We start from the raw sequence: 18,629 nt of genomic DNA, 5'->3' as shown, positions 1-18,629 counted from the left end.
GCTCGCGTCCCCCGAATTGCTTCCACCACCATTCTCTCCACCGACAGGCAGAATCAGGCAGGCTTCAAGTGCTGGGCGCACGTACAAGGATCTTGTCCGCTCCGTCCAGGATGTGCTAATAAAGAAAACGGAAGAATTTATGAGAGCTGTGAAGTCCCGGAACAGGCAAACAATGGGAGAAAGCAATGAGAATGGCGGGAACATGGAAAATCGAGCACGGAGACGGAGACGGGAATGTGAGCATAGTCGGGATCTGGACTCGATTGAGACGACAAGGAGTCCTCTGGTGCACAATTAGGTACACTGAAGTGTATTCAGGCGACGGTGTGCTGTGAAGCGTCTCGGAGAGCTCCGATCCCATTTTTGCCCCGAAAATCGTCAATTCGGGGCCATGTCTGATGTCAAATCCCCGAAATTCGGCCTCTTGGGACCTTCACCGGAACCCCGAAAATGGCCGAAATCGCCTCTTTGAGGGATCGGAGCTCTGGTGGGGTTCGCACCGGTCCTGCTACAAGTTCAGGCCCGTGGGAAGTTCGCAAACTGACCGGAGTCAGTTTCAACCATTTTCATGGTAAACTGGATTTTGGCGGGAGACAACACGGGAAATTAGGTTCAGTTCGGGCTGCCAGGGGACAGGGGACGAGAGCATACGCAATTCAACTTATTATCTCAACGCTGCGCGCGTGCATGCGGTGGACGTGGCGCATGGCATTGCAGTGAGAAGATATCTACATATGTTTTCTCGTACAGCGGCCGTGGCCCCATGGTTAAACCCAAATTCACTACATAGAAGCCCCAATCACACCAGTTGCATGGCCCTAGAGATCCAAGTCGTCTAGAAGCTGCACGAACGCCTGCCTCGCGCGCCCACCCTCCCGCACCGTGGCGGTCAGCTCCTGCTGGATCATCTTCACGTTCTCCCGCTTCCTCGCCCCGTCCTCGCCGCGCATCTTGTCCAGCACTTCCGCAAGCTCACGTCGCACGGCCTCGATCGTGCCCTCCGGAGCCTTGCCCGTCCGATAGATCGGGCGCAGGCCTTCCGGCCCGGTGCGAACCTCGAACAGCTGGTACGCCACGTCGAGCACGCTGCTCAACGTGGCGGCAACAAGAGGCTGGTCGGCGGAGAAATCCCAGCAGATCCTGCGAGGGAAACAAATGAAGTGAGACCTTCTCCTGATCAGAGTTGGAATAGAATCGAGAAAAGGCGTACATGGGGATCCCGGAGCTCATGCCTTCCATCGCGCTATTATAACCCGCGTGGGTCAAGAACCAGCCGGTCGCCTAGCCATGAAAGCGAGTTAGAGCCCCGTCGTGGTGCGCCCGATGACGATCACTTACAGGGTGCGACAGGATGTCCTGCTGCGGAGACCACTGGGAGAGCACGCCTACGCCGGAGTTCTTCACTTTTTCTGCGACAGAGTCGGGTATGACTGCCATGGGGGATGCATGGCTGAAAATCTACGGGCCGCGTTGTGGAATTATGGTTAACCGGGGAGACGGCGGACGCGACGAGACGCGATACGCACGAATGGCACTTTGTTCTCCATGAGCACGTCTAACACCGCCCACAGACCGTCTGGCTTGGCCCATGGTCCGAATAGCGTGCCGAACGAGATCTGGAGCGGCGAACGATCAGAAACGATACGGTGTCCGCCTTCCCCGCTCCTTGCTTACGTATACGACAGAGGCTAGTCCATGCGCTTGAAGTGCGGAATCGAGGAAGGCGACGATCTCCTTGGCCTTTGGAGACAGAGCGAGCTCGCCACCGGCACCGGTTCGCGTCGGGAACTGCGGTCCGATGTTGTACACCTTGCGTGGCGGAGAGAAGGACGCTTGCCATCGCTCCATGGCTTCGACGCCGGGGTCGCAAACCGGGTCTGAGACTTGGATCACACCATCGCATTTCTGGAAGAACCTGGAAGCGACGGTGAGCACGGGGAATACGCATGGGCGGGTATAGATGGATGTACGAACTCGTGGCCGCACAGAGATACCTGCACCAGCGACTCATCAAACGCCACCGGCATCTACGCATTCGTGAGCCATCAGTTCATGCGGCTGCGAAGTGACCTACCTCCTGAGGGAAATCCTCGTAATCATACATCGGAGGGAGGCCGGGCATGTGCCGGAGCTCCCCTGGCAAGTTCCTCTTCATCTAACGCGTCAAAATCAGCCCCATGATCATCGTGGCCATGTCCTAGTCCGTCGCCGCACCTCGGACAGGACCTCGCCCATGGTCTGGCCAGTCTTGGCCGAGACGCCCTCCAACACCGGCCTGAGGTCACCCATTCCCCCGAACTCCTTCGGACCGAAGAGGCGGAGGACGGCGCTCGTCGCACCGCTCTGCCAAGCGTAGATCTTTGTGGAAGGCGCCAGCTCGCGAATGACGCGCAAGACGCATGCACCGAAGAACTGAGTTTTCATCGCATCAGGCCAAGCGCGGTTCGTACTAGGAAGTTGAGTGCGGCTTACGTCGAGGATGGCAACAGACGGAGGCGCGATCGGCTCAAAGGTCGTGAGTTTCAGCGCGCACTGGACGGTTTCTTGCCTCAGTAACCTCACGAAGAGTTCGTGGAACGGCTCCTCAGCGGCGCTTAGGTTCGTCGGTCCCAATTCCGAGGGAAAGGACACCACTCTGCACGTAATAAACCGTTGGGATGCGCATGAGGAGGGAGGTAGATGGAGAGCGAACCTGATGCGTTGCTTCGTATTTTCTTCGTCTGGCCCGAAACTGCGCCCGATCTCGTTGTGGACCTTGTCGACCAGCGATGGCGACGTCAACAGCGTGATGTAGGTAGACCGGGACTGAACGATTTTGGAAGCGAGGTTACATAGAGGTCGCGCATGCCCTGGAAAACAGTACGGTGAGTATGGATCATGTCAGACGACGATACGACACGTACCCCAGGCACCGTACGTGAACATGAGAATGTGCTTCGGAGCACGAGCTGGTCCTGCGCCATTGGTAGACATATTCAAGTTGCAAAGCGGGATCGCCGTTGAAGTCACTGCTCATCGCGCCTCTCCTACTTATGTGAACAGCGACGCAACGGCTGAACGGGGTACGCGTCGAGTGTACGGCGGTAGCATGCGAGAAATGATTCAGCAGGGTGTGCTTCTCACAGCGGAATCTTGACATGCAGATCCTGATGACCTAAACATGATTTGTCGGAAAGAAGTCAGCAGCCTCGGAGATCGAGCTCTGAGACAGGTACTTATGCTCCCTGGGTCTCTCAGGTAGACGTATAGCCGTCCAGGCCAACGTCCGGGTAATCAAACTCACTTCGTATTTTCGAATCCGTCTGCCCAGCCTTGAGGAATAAATTCAAGGAGATTGCAAGGAGAATCAAAAGGCTCTCGGGTATAGGCCTGGGTTAAGCAAACTGATTGAGACATCTGAGCTTTGAAGATCAAAATGTGTTATTTGCATGATCTAATGTGCGGAACGCGCCACAAAGCAAGACCGTGGACGTCGGGAGCAAAAACCAAATGTAACACGTGACCTGATCTCTGCGAATATCCTCTGATCGCTCTCAGCGTTTGTTGCCTTGGATCAAGCACCGTCAGCCAGTCGACAACCCGATGTCGACCGTGACCGTCTTCGTCAAGTCTCCCGACACCCGCTCAGAGCGGCGCTACGACCTCCACACGACCATCGGCCAGCTCAAGGTTCGCGTACCCGCGACTTCGTCCGCACCTGCCCGCACCCGTTCTCATGACGGCGCACATATACTTCCCGCGCCGCGATGATCTTGCTCTGCGTTGAACGATCCAGCCGAAGCTTGAGCTTATCACTGGTATACCGGTGGCGAATCAGCTGATCCAGCTGCTCAATACGGAGGAGGACACGAGCCCCGTGAACGTACTCTCTGAGGACGACAAGCCCCTCGGCTATTACAGTGTCCGCGACTTCCAAGTGCTCAATGTAGGCTCTCGTCGCAAGCTTGCAACAGTACGGGAGTTGGAGCTCAAACGTCTTCGTAGGTTATCGACACGAATCCCTCCACGTCCTGGACAGGGCAATTAGGCGATCCGTCTCAGGTAGAAAAATTCGAGCTGACGGAGGAAGAATACGCGCAGAGACGAGGTACGTGGTGTCCGTTTTCTCTTGTGTCACCTTTCTCTAACCCCGATTCACTGCCGCAGATTCGGTCCTGGCTTACAAGCAAGCGCACAAGATCGGCCGCTTCGCCCCCAAGGCTGCCGAGCAGCACGAACAGGTCCACATCGCGCCCATCAACATCCCCGTCGGCGCGCGCTGCGAGGTTGAATCCAGCGAACAAGGCCTGCACAAGCGCGGCACCGTCCGCTTCGTGGGTCCCACACAGTTTTCCAAAACCGGTGTATGGGTCGGGATCGAATACGACGAGCCGCTGGGCAAGAACGATGGATCGTACGTGCCCCTCGATCTTCCCTTTATGTCGTCTGTCTCTCAACGTGGGTCACGTTCGTAGGGTGCAAGGCGTGCGATATTTTGAATGCAAGCCCAATTACGGCGTGTTCGTTCGACCGGAAAAGGTTACCGTTGGTGACTTCCCGGAGGAGGACATAGAGCTGGAGGAGATGTGACGACCCGCCACCAAATCGCACATTCTAAGTGCCACATCAAACAAGAATGTATCATAGGACATCGTCATGTTGTGCACTTCCCCGCTTCGCCCACCTTGTGATGATGAGATAGAAAGATCAACGGACACGAATATAACAGATACTGGTCATCACGGCTCAGCTATGAGTTCCTGCAAGCTTCACCGCACCCCGGTTATACACTGCTGTCCACTTCGCCCCCTCCTTGCCCTCCTTCACCGCCTCGGCAACGGGAGGCAGTCCTGCGCTGCCCAGCTCGCCCGCGATGCGGATGCTCTTCGCGAGCTGCGCCACCTTGATGTGATATCGTTAGTCACAGCAGGACGCGGCGTCGGAAAGAAGGCGATGACATACTGGGATCTGCGTGCGCGAGCTGATGATGGAGAACAAGCCGAGCCCCTTGGAGATGAACCTAGCGCCGGCAGGTCAGTCGTCTTCGCGTTTCGCGTGCATTGGGCAGCCGGAAGGGGACGACGTACTCTGCGACTGCCTCTGCCGGCCGCGAGTCGCCGCGTTCCGCGTGCGTGAGTAAGCCGGGCTTGAAGATGATCGTATCGTCGTATCCGAGAGCGGCGAGCCCTTCCTCCGTTAGACCTTTACTCTTCGGGTACAGGAACGGGGACGAGGAGGAGGAACCGGCGGACTGTGGCGATGTTTTAGTGCTGTCTTGACGGACTGCGTGCTGGAGACACCCACGGAGAGGTAAATGAGGCGCTGCGGTGTATCGACTTTGGCGGCTTTCGCGGCATTGAGGACGTATCTATCGTGCATGCATGGTCAATAATCCGAGGATGATAGCATTAGAGTCGACGGTATCATACTCTCTGTCGATCTTCTCGAACGCTTCCGCGCTGCCCGCTGCTTTTCTCGTCGTTCCCAACCTAAATCACGGCAACCGTGCATCAGGAACGTACCCACATACGATCGTCCCGAGGACGAGTTTAGTAACCAATATACATACGTGATGAACACCACGTCCCACTTGCCCTCCGCCAACCCCGCCTGGGCGATGTTCTCAAAGTCGATCGCCTTCTGCTCAAGCTTCTCCTTCCCGGTTTCGAGCTTGTCGAGCGGCGTCACCCGCCGGCCGTACTCCCCCACACGCGTGAATTGCGGCGAGTTCAGGAGCTCCTTCAAGAGGTGCTTGCCGGTCGCCCCGGTCGCGCCGATGAGGAGCGCAGACTTGCCTGTAGCAGACATGATTGAGTGTTGACACAGTCAGTGTTGAGTTGGATGCCAAGGTATTCCAGGTATATTACAAAGACAAGTGTTCGGATAGCACGAGCACGCGTGCTTGAGCGAGCAAATGCAAAAGCGCAACCGGCAACCCGGATGACGTCGTCGCCGGGAAGGGCGTGTGGCTGTGCGCCACGCCTTCTGTTGGCCACGAACCACGACCCACGACCTCTCTAGGAGAGCATATCGATTAGTCGTACTCAATGAAGGCGACATCACAATATGCATGCAAGCGGCGTCTTATTGCTTAGGCAAATCAGCAACGCCTGTGTTACTATTTGACTTAATTTGACCAACCCCGCTGGCGGCTGACATGCTGGCGATTCAGCGCCTGGTGTGTGCGCTCCATCTGGAACATGCCGCTTTCCGAGGTCTTGGAAAGCTTCTCCTCGATCGCTAGTACCGCTCATCCCGGAACCTGGCTGCCCTCAATACCTGTCATAACTGTGACAGTAGGCGTTCAATCACTTTGAAGGTTGAAGGTTTGTTGAAGGTTGAAATCACTCGATCCAGGCCATTGACCCCCGGAACTTTCTGTTTCATGAAGTTTTTGAATGCGATGCAATCGTTTTAGATGGTGGGCGGCATGGATCCTGCTTCATCGGGCGCGCAGCCAGCACTCAAAGCGTCGCGGTCACATGATAACTCGCGATCCGGCAATGACGTTCCTCGCGTCAGTTCTATGGCGGATATCCATCAGCAAGAACCGCCAAATGTGGAGGTTCGGGATGTCAATCGTGTCGCGTTCCGCCGCCGCCTTCTGGGTGTGGTCGGACATCTCGGGGGACAGCGACCTGCGTCGCCGCGCAGGCGGGCGGGCGGATCACCTGCTCCCACCGAGGCAGCCGACGACAGGGGGGGCAAACGTATAAAAGAACTGGACAGACCGATGTTGACCTTCAGCGCAGTTGTTCACACCCGAAACTCGCTATAGCACCGCGTCACCCCCAGCTCGTCAATTACTTCGCGATGCTCGCCCTCGTCACCCTCGCCGTCGCCCTCGCTGGTTCCGCGCTCGCTGCGCCCGCCGACATCGTCAAGCGCCAGACTGTCGACGGTGAGCATTCCAGCGCATTCGTCGGTTTTGTTTCTTGAGCTGATGGCTCTTGCTACAGACACCACGGTACTCAACTACGCGCTCACCCTCGAGCATCTCGAGAACACGTTCTACGCGGAGGGTCTTGCCAAATACGACGCCGCCGCGTTCAAGAACGCCGGCTTCCCCGACTGGGTGCGCGGCCGTGTCAGCCAGATCGCGGAGCACGAAGCGTCGCACGTCAAGTTCCTCTCCACCGCCCTCGGAAACGCGGCGACCAAGCCATGCACCTACAACTTGTAAGTGAACCTCGAGGAACGGAAATTTTGGCACAATCGCTGACTTATCTTCATCAGCCCATACACGGACCCGAAGTCTTTCCTCGCTCTGTCCATGGCGCTTGAGGGCACTGGCACCTCGGCATACTTGGGCGCCGCTCAGCTCATCTCCAACAAGGATTATCTGACTGCTGCTGGCGTAAGCATCATTAGCCGCCCGCGTATTAACGTAGCTGATGTTCATTGTCCAGTCTATCCTCACGACGGAAGCCCGCCATGATGCGTGGATTTCCTCCGCCGTTCGCAAAGAGGCGGCGTGGAACCTGCCGTACGATACTCCGCTCGGTCTCAGCGGCGTGTACTCCATTGCCTGTACGTTCATCTCTTTCTCTTATCATCGCATTCGCTAACCGCTTGTTTCCAGCGCAATTCATCACGAGCTGCCCTAGCAGCAACCCCACTCTGCCGGTGACCACCTATCCCTCCTTCTCTCTCACCCCGGCCGCGCCCGCCGTTGGCGAGAAGGTGAAGATGAACTTCGACAACAAGGATAACAATTCGCCCCTCTACGTCGCGTACTACTCCGGTCTCAACGTCTTCTACTCGGACGTGGCCAGCGACGGCACGACGACCATCCCCTCGGACCTGAAGAACGCGGGCACGGTGTACGCGAGCGTTGTCAAGAGCAAGGACGCGACCCCTACCGACCAGACGACCCTCAGCGGGCTTACCATTCTTTACTTCGCCTTCAACTCTGCCACGCAGCAGTTGTAGAAACCCATGCGGTGATCGTTTTGGCCAAACGGACTTTATTGTTGGACATGGACATAGACATGGTGTATGATAAGGGTGTACATTACTATCTCCCGCCTTCCTTTATTTCACATAATATAATATAATCAGCGACAATAACGATGGGACAGTGGTTTCTTCCATTTTAGAGAGTGCTCTGAAAGAAAGAGAATCTCTCACGGTCACGTTGTGATGCCCACAACATGTTTCTCCGAGTTCATGCATGCCCCCGACGTTGTTTGGTCTTTGCCTGCAATGAAGACAGCGTCCATTCAACTCAACAATACTTCCATGCTTGAACGGAATAAACGCTGCTTCTGCATGGATTGACACTGCCTTTAACCAGCGAGACCATGACGTATCTCGGCTGGAGAGCAACACCCGGAATGCACGCCATCTGGGTGACCCTGCAGCATTCGCGCGGCACCGTCGGTGGCCGCTATACTTGGGCACTCTCCATAAATACCAGCATCGACCCGTTCCCGGATCTTCGCTTCACACCGAGCGGAACGGCATCCACCATACGGAGAGGGCTAGTCGCCGTTTTCAATGGTCGATCCGAAACAAGGTTTGACTTCTTCGAGGACTTATGCACCTCGTTCCGTCGGCCCACCGGCTCATGGCACGTACGCCACTGGATAACATCCCAAACGTAGCCGTGACTCTCGTATCTGATACAGGCGTTCGAGACAAGCTCTCTCGGGGCCGAGCTGGTTGTGTGTGGATTACATCGGCATCCACACAGGGCGCAGGACATACATGGTAGTCCGATGCTATTGTGGTGCACGAATCGACATATGTTCGCTACGGCGTAAATAATGTAATGGTGCGCTCTTGGGTACTTAAAAGGCGTGTGTGTTGGACTGACCACTATGGGCTCATTCGTCTCTAAGCGCACCATGTCTGTTTCACCCTCTCCGGAACCTGAGATCCAGGGTCACATCCTTGTGCATTGCTTTGGCGACTGGGGTAAGTTCCGATGCATTGCATGTATGAATGCCCCGCTGATGGTGTGCCGTTATAGGTCATATACGACCTCTGTGCAATCTCGCCGGTCGCATCGTTAGATATAAGCCCATAAATATCACCTTCTTGATCTCCCCTACATTTTACAATCTCGCGAAGCTTGAGTTGTCGAGAAGTTTCGGTAAGGACGAAGAGCGCCAGGCGGAGCGTATCAAGTAGGGAATCCGCTAGCTGCGTCCCATCCGAATACTGACGCTCCACAGGCTGGTCGGTCTAAAAGAGGATGTGACCGTCCTCAGCGTCGGTACGGGAGACGCCATATTCGAAGACATCTACAAGGCCGTGGTCGAGACGGGCTCCTTGACTTGCTCCGTGACGAAGGCCCAGTTCGATGGTCTCACTCACCCAGACGCCGTGATTCTCGACGTCAGTCCATTGTCTCGTGGCGCTGTACGGATTTCATACTCACGCGTTGCCATAGTTCTTTGGCTTCGGCCCACTGCAGTTGATCCGTCAAGCTAGCCGCAAGCCCGTCAAGGTGCTCGCCTGGCAGACCGGAGCCATCTCTTACATGCTCCGCGTCTTTGGACCAGTTACTGAAGAAGGCATTGGTCACTGGGAGAAAGTCGTAGCAACGAAAGCCGCGGAGACTGGCAAGAACTTCCTAGAGGCTGCAGACCAGGTACGCCGGCCAAGCTGCCAATCATTGCTTGGAGAAGTTTGCTGACCCGGAGGTGCTGTCCAGCTATTAACTAGGAGCGAGGGAACTATCATTGATATACCCGGCTTGCCAAAGATGTATGACTGGGAGTGCTTCCCCCAACCTGTAAGGAGCTTCGTGTGGTACGTGGAAGCTTGTCTGATCCACCGGCGCACGCCAGCTGCCCCTATTCCCCGTTGGCTTTATCAGCACGCAGATGTACCAGTGAGACACTCTTCTCGTCAGACTCGTCATTTTATACTGACGTGTGAAATTCTAGGTTGCTCCGTGCATGCGATGGTGAGAGCAAGACATCTCCTGATGACGGACTGCTTTAAATATAGCCACATGTAGGCATCATCCACACAGACGCTGCAGCGTACGAGGCCGAGTTCATCAAGACCTTCAGCAAGTGGTTTGGGGAAGACAGAGGCAGCTACTGCCTCGGTCCGATCCTCCCCGCATCCGAGGTAGAGGCCGCTCAGGCCGGTGAACTAATGCAATCGCCAAAGGGACAAGAGATCAAGCAGTTCCTGAACAAGTCCGTCGAGACTCACGGACCGCATTCCGTCCTTTACGTCAGTGCTATGGTCATCGTTCGCTGTCTACATTCCTGATTATCCAACAGATCTCCTTCGGAACTTTCTGGTGGCCGGCAGAGCCGGAAAAGGTATGGGCCTTCGTGGAGGCGGTAATGGAGTTGAAAGTTCCCTTCGTACGCCGGTCTCTTCTTGTTCAAGGCTGTCATTCTGAGGTTGTGTAGATTATGAGCCATGGCTCTCCCCGCGCTACCATTCCTCCCGAACTTGTCAAGAAAGCGCAAGATTCAGGCGTGGGCATCTTCGTTCAATGGGCGCCGCAGCAAAGTATACTAGCACATGAGGTAACGTCCTGCAGTATCGTGTTTCGCCGCGAAGCTCATGAGGACCTTCAAGGCTACGGGTTGGTTCATGTCCCATTGCGGACAGAACTCTGTACTTGAATCATGTAAGTGCGACGTGGCAGCGGTCGGACAATCATTGTGCTGACAGACTGCTTTCGTACAGTGAGCTACGGCGTGCCAATGTGAATTGGATTTTATATATTTCTGTAACCCTCCCTGACGCACGCTACCAGGATCGCGTGGCCTCAAGCCATCGACCAGGTCGTAAACGCTGTGCACATCAGCACGAACATCAAAGCCGGATACGAACTCTTCGAGACTCGCAGCGGAGAGATGGGCCTCAAGGCTATCCTCCGCACCGGGAAGACGCCTGAGGGCACCATCGATGCCGTCCGTCGCGAGGCCAAAGAGGTCTTAGAGCTTGCTCGAGGTCCCGATGGCCAGACCAGGCGGGCGAACGCGATTAAAGTGAAGGAGGAGATGGCCCAAGCGTGGAATGAAGACGGGCCCGCTTTCACCGACTTCCGGAAGCTGCTCGGTGATATCAATCTGGTCTGATGGCAAGTGGATGCTCTTGTTTTATTGTAATGTATAGCGCGCACGTACGCGATATCGAGGACAATTGTAACATGATATTGGCACGAGTTATGCGTGCATGTTTGGTTCTGTACTGTACATTGTTCGGCATCGCTTGACCGAAATTCGATGAACTTGACTTCGACGACTCAAAACAGGTCTTTCCTGCTCTCAACCAACCACGCTTTGTCTTCCGCACTCAAACGCTCCTCATAGGGCGCGAAAGAAGGTATGGCCTCCTGGAAGCATCTTCGGATCGTGGAAGCGTGCTGCGGCGTTCTGGGTTTGATGGAGCATACGAACGGGCGGGGATCTGTCACCACGCCCTGTGCGGTGGTACAAACTCTCAGCAAATCGAAGACTAGTATGTAATGGTTCAACCTTATGATAGGCCCAAAGATCCAAGGGCTCGATCTCCCCAGTCAGCTTGTTGACGGTCGGCGCAAAATCGAAGCCCCATATAAGGTTCATGCTATTGACCATCTACGATGACCATTGAACGAACCGCAGTGGTAGCCTGGAGCAGACTGGTCTCACCAACGTATTCTGAGCCAAGTGTATCCCAGGACACACACGCTGCGTGCACCACCGTAAGAAATCCTGGATCGCAATGAACAGAGCTAGGCAGATCACTGACCCTCCCGGCCCCAAATAGCAAGTCAGGCTTGAAATCGCTGGTGTCCGTTCCAGGTTTTGTGCCGAACTCGGATTCCAGAAAACGTTCCGGTATGAATTCGTCTGGGCGATCGTATAATTCTGGATCATGGTAGACGCCCCCTACGTCAAGTGCTCAGTTGGCGAGGCACACAGTATTGGCAGATGCACTAACAGACGTTGATGTATATCGTGCTACCTTTGGGTATGATGTGACCTTTATACTGGCGGCTCGAGTATCAGCACAATGCAAACCGACCGAGTCATGAATACCTACGATCTCGTCGGAGAGGGATGCGTGAGGTAGGGCCAGCGGGGCGACAGGTCTGAACCGATGAACTTCCTGAATCAGCGCCTACAGAGCATGATCAACCATCTGGTTATGCACTTGGCTCTTTCACTGACTTGGAGATATATCAACTTCCGGTAATCTTCGGGCGCCGGCATTCTATCTGGCCCTACCACACGATCCATCTCCTCCTGCGCCTTGTGCTGTGCCTCAGGGAAGGCGGCCAGTAGTAGAACGAAAGAATGCAGAAACGACGATGTGGTATCACTTCCTCCCTCAATCACGTTTCCGCCCAGGAATCTGTTTCAGCGCTACGTTGATGATTTTCCAACGCCATCCGAAACGAAATACGCACGCCTGCATCTCCCTGTCGACTTTTAACTCCCCTGATTTCCGAATTATTTCATCCATGAACGTCGTAATTTCTCCGGACTCTCCATTTTGCACTCTCGCCTCGCTTTCGCTGAGAAGGTCGAAATAGAGATCCCTTTGCATACGCCGAAGTTGACGGCACGCAAGCTTCCACGGAGCCCATCTTTCGGGTACGTATCGCAAAAGGGGGATCTGGTCGACAGGTGGATGTGCCCCAGGTTCATTGAGGTAATTGACGAGGCGCGTGATCTCGAAGAACGCCGCCGTTTCCTTGGTTTCGTACCTGGGCGATCGATGAACGTGAGTTTTCCTTGCCGGCAGAATTGAACCTCTCACCTCGGCGCACGTTTACCATAGAAAACGGAAAGGACAACGGAGTTCGAATATCTCCGGACATGCCACCAAGCTCGCTTAGGAACGTATTCTATAAGCTTACCCAAGGAACGAAGCTTTGATCGTACCTCGGGAGTTTGTAGAAGATCGTACATCAATTGAGTCGACTCCGCGCATTGGATTGACAAATGCTTGTTGCACTTCTGCTGCGTCAACACCCAATGAGCCGCCTTGCGAAGTGCCCGCCATGTGTCCGCTGAAACCAAGTTTAGACATGGAGCTGGATCTCGATTGGACGCGGTTTGCACTTACAATACCGCGCTCGCGTCATATTCAAGCCGCCCGTGATCAGAATCGACATGTAGTTCGCAGGGCGGTCGGCCGTGCTCGCGCTTCGTCTATCCATGAGTTCCCGAATGGCTTCCATACTGGTGAGAACGATGACTACTCCGGAGCCTAACGTCAACTAATCGAGTGCGGTGATCAGCGCAGAAGCCAGGAATGTCGCTAGTGAACGTGAAACATACGGAGTAGACGTCCCCGTATATTCTCGCCCATTCCGTGAACCTGGCGGGATCTTTGAGAATTGGAAGGGGTGTTATGTGTGACAAAACCTACTGATAGTGGGCATAGGCCTTCGGGAAGATATGGGCGTTCCCTAGTATGGGGACCGTCGGTGGACCAGGAGGAAGCCCCTCTTGTCTTTGACCTATCCTCAGTACTCTCGACAACATCCAGACGAGAGTGATTAGTGCAAGGCAAGTTGCTATCATGATCAAGGTATGGACAATAGGGCCGCTGTGCGTTTGCGGGCACGACCGTGCGCGAGTTATAGGAGAAACTACGTTCCGCTCACACGTAATGGAACTATGGCATTTCCAGTGGCTCAAGCTTCTGACGAGTGAAGAGTTGTGTCGGCTTCACCTTGAGATACCGTGCAGTTCTCCGCGGAATGCAGGGCATCACAATGTGTTCGAGTTCGGTGACCTGACAAGTTGCAGTTCGTCAGCACACCCGCAAAGAGATGTTGCCGGTTCTGTGAGGTGGTCGCGTCGTTTCATTCCAGGGCGAGGCAGTAGGGCGTGCTGCTGTTCGAAAAAGGCGAGATGAAAGTCGTTATCTGAAACACGGTCATCCTATAAAAAGCCAGTGGCCGCAAACCTTTGGTCTGCGGCATGTGAAGCGTTAGCCATGTATTCGAAGGTTGGCGGAGATGGAATATTGTGAGAGCATGGAAGGGCAGCTTCAGCTTAGCATAAGTCGCCGGGCCTTCTCGTGAGTAACGTAGTTTCTCCTGACGCCGGCGAGAGCAGTCTTCCAGCTCTGTGCGCGTTCGGCGAGGCCTCGGAAAGAGTTATAAGAAGGAGTTGGGATGACGAAACAGAGAGCCACGGTATTGTTCTTCGATATTAACACTGTCCAGCTTCGATGATATGATCTGGTAGTTTGCATTCTGTAATGAGTCAGGTGCATGCCGATTGCGCCGCCGGTCTCGACACAGGGAGCAGACAAACAGAACCACACCAATCAATGGTTAATGTCCATAGGTCTTAGCTGCGATATTGCTGCGATAGGCACTCCACACTAGATATAAGTCGATTGTCGCTCCTTGGTGGGTGTAGTGCTGTCCCCAAGACATGTGAGCATCCCAGCTTCATTTGGATATCATACACAAGAACACCGGTGAGATCAAGTTTCTAGCCTTTCTCGTGCGGAACATGAGGCAGTAAATCATCGGTGCGATGGAACGGTATAAACCGCTTTGAACTGATGAGACAACTTGTCTCCCCAGGCAGACTCTAGAGCGTGAAGACAGTCGTTCACGCATGAGACAACCTGGAGAACACGGAGACAGAGACGGAGTTTCCACGTGGCAGGTGACGCAGAATTCACGTGCACTCCCCAAACGGACGCGTCCAATTCGGGATGGCGGCCATATTGCATGTAGCTCTTGACCTCAACTCACATTTACGACCTTGCCAGCATATCGCATCTTTCGGGAGGTCCAGGACAAAGCGTCCCTAGAAACATGACGGTTGAGACGCGGGGCGGCATTCCTCGGACTGTCTCAGCGACCAGCTTCTCACCGAGTATACTCAAGGACCGGCTGTCGCACATCAGTGCGCAATCTTTGCAGCCCGTGAAGGCCCTCCATGGTACCTTGGAGTACGTAAACCATGCTCTAGAAACGAATTTAGGGTAGCTGTGAACGTTTGCCAGCTTCGTACCCGCGAAGATACCTCGTCAGCGCAGATTGCAGACGCTAGTCGTCGCGATCTGGTCCCTGATGATCCCAATCATGCTCTTCATCTGGCTACTGCTATGGTACGTAACTGTCCTATCTCTCTTTCCTCTGTTCCACTTTCCTCCCAAGATGTGCTGAGACGAGGACGATACGCGGTTACCGTATGGGGTCCCTCGGATCTTGGGAGATGTCCTTCCCATCTGGCATTCCTACGCACATGAACTTCCACTTGCACTGAAGTAATACTGACTGTCATCCTCACAGCTCCATACCAGCGTTATGGCCTGTGCTCGCTATATATTACATCTGGAAAGGATGGATCGATGGCGGGCCCGAGCACGGGGGCCGTATCAGCCCGTGGTTCCGCTCGGCGTGGTGGTGGAAATATTTCGCGGAATACTATCCAGCATCGTACGTCAACATATTTGCCTCTTTGCTGTCTGACAAACCACGAGATCTGTAGGTTCCGAATGGTAAAGCCTTTCAATGCCATAGTCGGTGGTTACCGGTTGTTCATGAACTTTGTTCCCGGAAGGAAGCTCCCTTGCCACCAGATAGGCCCTATGTTTTTGGCTACCATCCGCACGGTAGGTGCACGCCATTACCAGAATGGACGCGATTTAACTCTCGGATCGCTCAGGGATCATCGGCATGTATGTCGCTATTTATGAATCTCCATTCTCATCGGTAACCTGATGTCGACGCTTGGCAGGGGTGCTATCGCCACGTTTGCCACCGAAGGTGCGCCAACACATGCATCCACCATCGCCGCAGGTTTACTGAGTTGCGCGAATAGCCACCGGTTTTTCTAAAGCATTCCCGGGCATCGTTCCGCACCTCCTGACGCTGACGTCCAACTTCCAAATCCCACTATACCGTGACATCATGCTGGCGCTCGGGATCTGCAGCGTAAGTAAGCAAAGCTGTAGCAACATCTTACGGAGAGGGCCTGGCCAGGTAATGTCGCAAATCCTCCCAATCGGGGTGATGACTAACTCAAACGATGTCGGCGTTTACCTAGGCAATTACGATAGTCGTCGGCGGCGCTGCAGAGAGTTTAGCCGCGCACCCCGGGACCGCGGACCTCACACTGCGGAAACGGTGCGTTGTCCCACCTCGCAGTCCCGCCCGCGTTAACGACTTGCTCGTTGTAGATTAGGGTTTATCAAGATTGCCATCCAGCATGGGTGAGCCTTGCATCATGACGTTCTTGTCCTTGCGCTGAGGGGCACCCTTTTCATTTCCTACCAGAGCCGCATTGGTCCCCGTCTTCTCGTTCGGCGAGAACGATATCTACCAGCAGATGCCGAACGATAAGGGCACGCTTCTATATACCATCCAGAAGAAGTTCCAGAGCGTTTTTGGCTTTACGCTCCCTTTGTTCCACGGCCGCGGGATGTTGAACTGTGGGTTTTGGACTTACCATCTCTTTGCGACGAATATGGTCTGATCATGATGACTCAATAGACAATTTGGGTTTGATGCCGTACCGGAGGCAAATCGTGTCTGTCAGTGCGTATACCGGTTTTTATCTCTGCAATTAGCATCAGCCCAATATCCTATCCTCTTCGCAGTTGGACGCCCCATATTGTGCGACCAATGTGATTCACCGACCATGGAGGAAGTTACTCGGGTCCAGCAACAATACATCGCGGAACTGATGAGGTAACCCCAAAGCACGTATTATTGTTTCTCGCTGACCCCTTGCCGGTAATTAGAATATGGGAAACGTATAAAGACATCTTCGCGCGATCGCGGAAGCGCGAGCTAAGCATCATCGATTAACCTTTTGCTTTTCTCTCGCCATTCGCCTGCCACCAGTTTCCCGGGCCCAAGGGGTCGCCACTTAGATGTTGTATATATACCAATAGGATACATGGTCGCGGCGTCGCAGACGATGGCATAGAGGCTTGTATTTACTACCTCTGCCCGGGACCGCATAACTCGTTAGGTGTCGTCGGGGCACCCAAACTCAACGCCGAGGTACGGGCCAAGGTGATTTGTCACGTTCCCAATAAATATGTTAGGCACGTCGCCGAGGATGCAAGCAGCGTCGGTGTTGTCCTGGCCTGGGTGCTGGATTCATCAAGCCGCCGCCGATCTGAAGCCTGTCATTGGACTCACCAGAGCATCGGACCCACTGGCCACTGGGGTAGTCGATGTGCACCTCGCCGGAGGCGCTGTGGTAGCCGAAAAGTGATGGCGGGACGGTAGGTACGATGTCCTTGAGGTTGTTGACGTGCGTAAAGTTCGTGTTGGCGTCCACGTAGTCGGCGAAAGCTTGGTTGCCAACGCGGGGAGTACCGAACGCTACTGTGGTGAACGTGGTATTCGGAGGGAGGTGGAGCGGGAGGTAAACGTCATCGAGCAGAGCGAGCGCCGCTCCTAGTTTCTTCATGAGACGCGGAGCAACGGGAGTACGGAAACGGGCACATACCGAGGCTATGGCCTGTCAACGTTACCGAAGTGGTGTCGTACTTCGCCAGCGCGGCTTGCACACCTGCGAGCACGCCCTCTGCGGAACGCGAGTGCGAGTCGCGGAAACCGCTGTGCACCTCGACGGACGATGAGATCCCAGGGAAGAGAGACTGGCTCAGAGGACCAGGTATGAAATTGGCATCGATAAGGACCGGGATTCTGCGTTGGATCATGTGTAAGACAAGCTATAATATCAAAGGCGGAGGCGAGAAAGCGCTTCACATAGCCTCGGTCTTCGTTCCCTGATGTCCAACGACCACAGTAGCAAGATCGAGGTCATATCCGACATACCCTATGCGTATGATAAGCGTTCAATCGGATCCGAGGCGAAGAATCTGAACCGACAGTACTGTGTCACGGCGCCTTCGCCTCCAGAAGCAACTGGCTGGAAAGTTGGCTGAGATGGGCAGTTTTCTGCACGACACGATGCTCAGCAAACTCAAACCGAGCATCAGCGCTTCGGTATCACTCACCGCAGGTCCAAGAGAGGGTATCGGAGGCCTTGCAGTACGCGGCATTGGCGTAGTTGATGTACGGCCTGAAAGCTTTCGACCTGTTCATCCGTCAAATCCGTGACGCCCGATCGCCTCTGGCTCGTAGTAAAAGCGCTGGCTTGTGCCGGAGCGAGCAAGAACCCGAGGATGAAGAACGAGAGCAACGACGTGATCCTGGACCAGGGGAAAGAGAGGGACTCGGGGCGGCGCCATAGATAGCTCGCTCGCATTATAACGGCCTGGGCCCGGTTGCGGGACAGTTTGCATACCTTCTGGAGGAGCTTCAGGTGCGTAGCCAGGTACCAAGGAAGCCGTCAGGGCCATAGGCAGTCCTCCAAACGGAACTATTCACGGAGAACCATGTTCAACCGAATAAGCCGTTAGCGGACTTCTTGGGGCGCCAAGCCTCGACGTTGCGGTTGCAAACGCCTCAAGTCAAAATCTGAGACCCTCAGTACTCAAAGCATAGGTCAGGAGGAGCCAGATGTCTGGAATCCACTGTTCTTTCAAGTTGGTGTTGCTCGAAAGCGCATGGTGGTAAGCAGTTTATGGGAGAGTGGACGGACAAGATAAAAATCTAGAAGATTATCGCGAGAAGCAAGCCCCCGTCAGATTTCTGGGAAGTCCGACTGACACTAAAGAAGCGCACCATAGAACCACGGAGTTTCGGGCCCGTCTATACTCCCGCCATCTCCAAGGTGGCATACGTG

The 18,629-nt window shown here is 54.7% G+C and overlaps 7 protein-coding genes across 7 annotated transcripts; 4 read left to right on the top strand and 3 right to left on the bottom strand.

The window, feature by feature from the left end:
- Window positions 1-695: 695 nt before the first annotated feature.
- On the bottom strand, window positions 696-2,934 carry PUNSTDRAFT_91105 (UDP-Glycosyltransferase/glycogen phosphorylase). Its single transcript, XM_007386686.1, has 11 exons — window positions 2,904-2,934; window positions 2,651-2,849; window positions 2,473-2,593; window positions 2,215-2,412; window positions 2,075-2,155; window positions 1,975-2,027; window positions 1,675-1,915; window positions 1,527-1,616; window positions 1,339-1,458; window positions 1,211-1,281; window positions 696-1,140 (listed from the first exon to the last, which is right to left on the bottom strand). Exons 1-11 carry the CDS (start codon window positions 2,923-2,925, stop codon window positions 819-821), a joined length of 1,518 nt encoding a protein of 505 aa, XP_007386748.1. The 5' UTR covers window positions 2,926-2,934; the 3' UTR covers window positions 696-818.
- A 626-nt stretch (window positions 2,935-3,560) lies between these two features.
- PUNSTDRAFT_54524 (uncharacterized protein) lies at window positions 3,561-5,891 on the top strand. Its single transcript, XM_007386685.1, has 11 exons — window positions 3,561-3,669; window positions 3,776-3,925; window positions 3,985-4,087; window positions 4,147-4,393; window positions 4,455-4,881; window positions 4,942-4,999; window positions 5,067-5,230; window positions 5,284-5,347; window positions 5,409-5,468; window positions 5,549-5,774; window positions 5,847-5,891. Exons 1-5 carry the CDS (start codon window positions 3,583-3,585, stop codon window positions 4,567-4,569), a joined length of 702 nt encoding a protein of 233 aa, XP_007386747.1. The 5' UTR covers window positions 3,561-3,582; the 3' UTR covers window positions 4,570-4,881; window positions 4,942-4,999; window positions 5,067-5,230; window positions 5,284-5,347; window positions 5,409-5,468; window positions 5,549-5,774; window positions 5,847-5,891.
- A 901-nt stretch (window positions 5,892-6,792) lies between these two features.
- PUNSTDRAFT_115574 (uncharacterized protein) lies at window positions 6,793-7,911 on the top strand (the record flags this gene model as incomplete). Its single annotated transcript, XM_007386684.1, has 5 exons — window positions 6,793-6,880; window positions 6,939-7,158; window positions 7,216-7,336; window positions 7,389-7,509; window positions 7,562-7,911. 5 exons carry the CDS (start codon window positions 6,793-6,795, stop codon window positions 7,909-7,911), a joined length of 900 nt encoding a protein of 299 aa, XP_007386746.1.
- A 917-nt stretch (window positions 7,912-8,828) lies between these two features.
- On the top strand, window positions 8,829-11,036 carry PUNSTDRAFT_137059 (UDP-Glycosyltransferase/glycogen phosphorylase; the record flags this gene model as incomplete). Its single annotated transcript, XM_007386683.1, has 13 exons — window positions 8,829-8,898; window positions 8,954-9,110; window positions 9,159-9,321; window positions 9,377-9,577; window positions 9,641-9,721; window positions 9,777-9,820; window positions 9,876-9,895; window positions 9,950-10,173; window positions 10,224-10,310; window positions 10,359-10,478; window positions 10,531-10,582; window positions 10,642-10,660; window positions 10,712-11,036. 13 exons carry the CDS (start codon window positions 8,829-8,831, stop codon window positions 11,034-11,036), a joined length of 1,563 nt encoding a protein of 520 aa, XP_007386745.1.
- Window positions 11,037-11,203: 167 nt separating this feature from the next.
- Window positions 11,204-13,436, bottom strand: PUNSTDRAFT_145565 (cytochrome P450; the record flags this gene model as incomplete). The annotated part of the gene is made up of 13 exons (XM_007386682.1): window positions 11,204-11,380; window positions 11,436-11,537; window positions 11,592-11,630; window positions 11,692-11,831; window positions 11,884-11,932; window positions 11,986-12,063; window positions 12,114-12,297; window positions 12,353-12,652; window positions 12,706-12,779; window positions 12,831-12,958; window positions 13,015-13,168; window positions 13,230-13,269; window positions 13,321-13,436. The coding sequence occupies 13 exons, from the start codon at window positions 13,434-13,436 to the stop codon at window positions 11,204-11,206; spliced, it is 1,581 nt and encodes a 526-aa protein (XP_007386744.1).
- Window positions 13,437-14,663: 1,227 nt separating this feature from the next.
- Window positions 14,664-16,794, top strand: PUNSTDRAFT_91096 (DAGAT-domain-containing protein). Its single transcript, XM_007386681.1, has 14 exons — window positions 14,664-14,868; window positions 14,923-15,027; window positions 15,212-15,358; window positions 15,411-15,420; window positions 15,483-15,534; window positions 15,588-15,596; window positions 15,656-15,688; window positions 15,744-15,904; window positions 15,969-16,048; window positions 16,102-16,134; window positions 16,199-16,353; window positions 16,415-16,459; window positions 16,522-16,612; window positions 16,666-16,794. The coding sequence occupies exons 1-14, from the start codon at window positions 14,732-14,734 to the stop codon at window positions 16,730-16,732; spliced, it is 1,125 nt and encodes a 374-aa protein (XP_007386743.1). The 5' UTR covers window positions 14,664-14,731; the 3' UTR covers window positions 16,733-16,794.
- Window positions 16,795-16,894: 100 nt separating this feature from the next.
- PUNSTDRAFT_137056 (lipase) lies at window positions 16,895-17,986 on the bottom strand (the record flags this gene model as incomplete). The annotated part of the gene is made up of 6 exons (XM_007386680.1): window positions 16,895-17,016; window positions 17,072-17,332; window positions 17,385-17,584; window positions 17,648-17,717; window positions 17,771-17,839; window positions 17,899-17,986. The coding sequence occupies 6 exons, from the start codon at window positions 17,984-17,986 to the stop codon at window positions 16,895-16,897; spliced, it is 810 nt and encodes a 269-aa protein (XP_007386742.1).
- Window positions 17,987-18,629: the final 643 nt, after the last annotated feature.

Source organism: Punctularia strigosozonata (genome assembly GCF_000264995.1).
Source record: "Punctularia strigosozonata HHB-11173 SS5 unplaced genomic scaffold PUNSTscaffold_11, whole genome shotgun sequence".
Lineage (NCBI taxonomy): Eukaryota > Fungi > Basidiomycota > Agaricomycetes > Corticiales > Punctulariaceae > Punctularia > Punctularia strigosozonata.
Note: the sequence above shows the minus strand (reverse complement) of the source record. Positions and strands in the feature narration are given on the sequence as shown.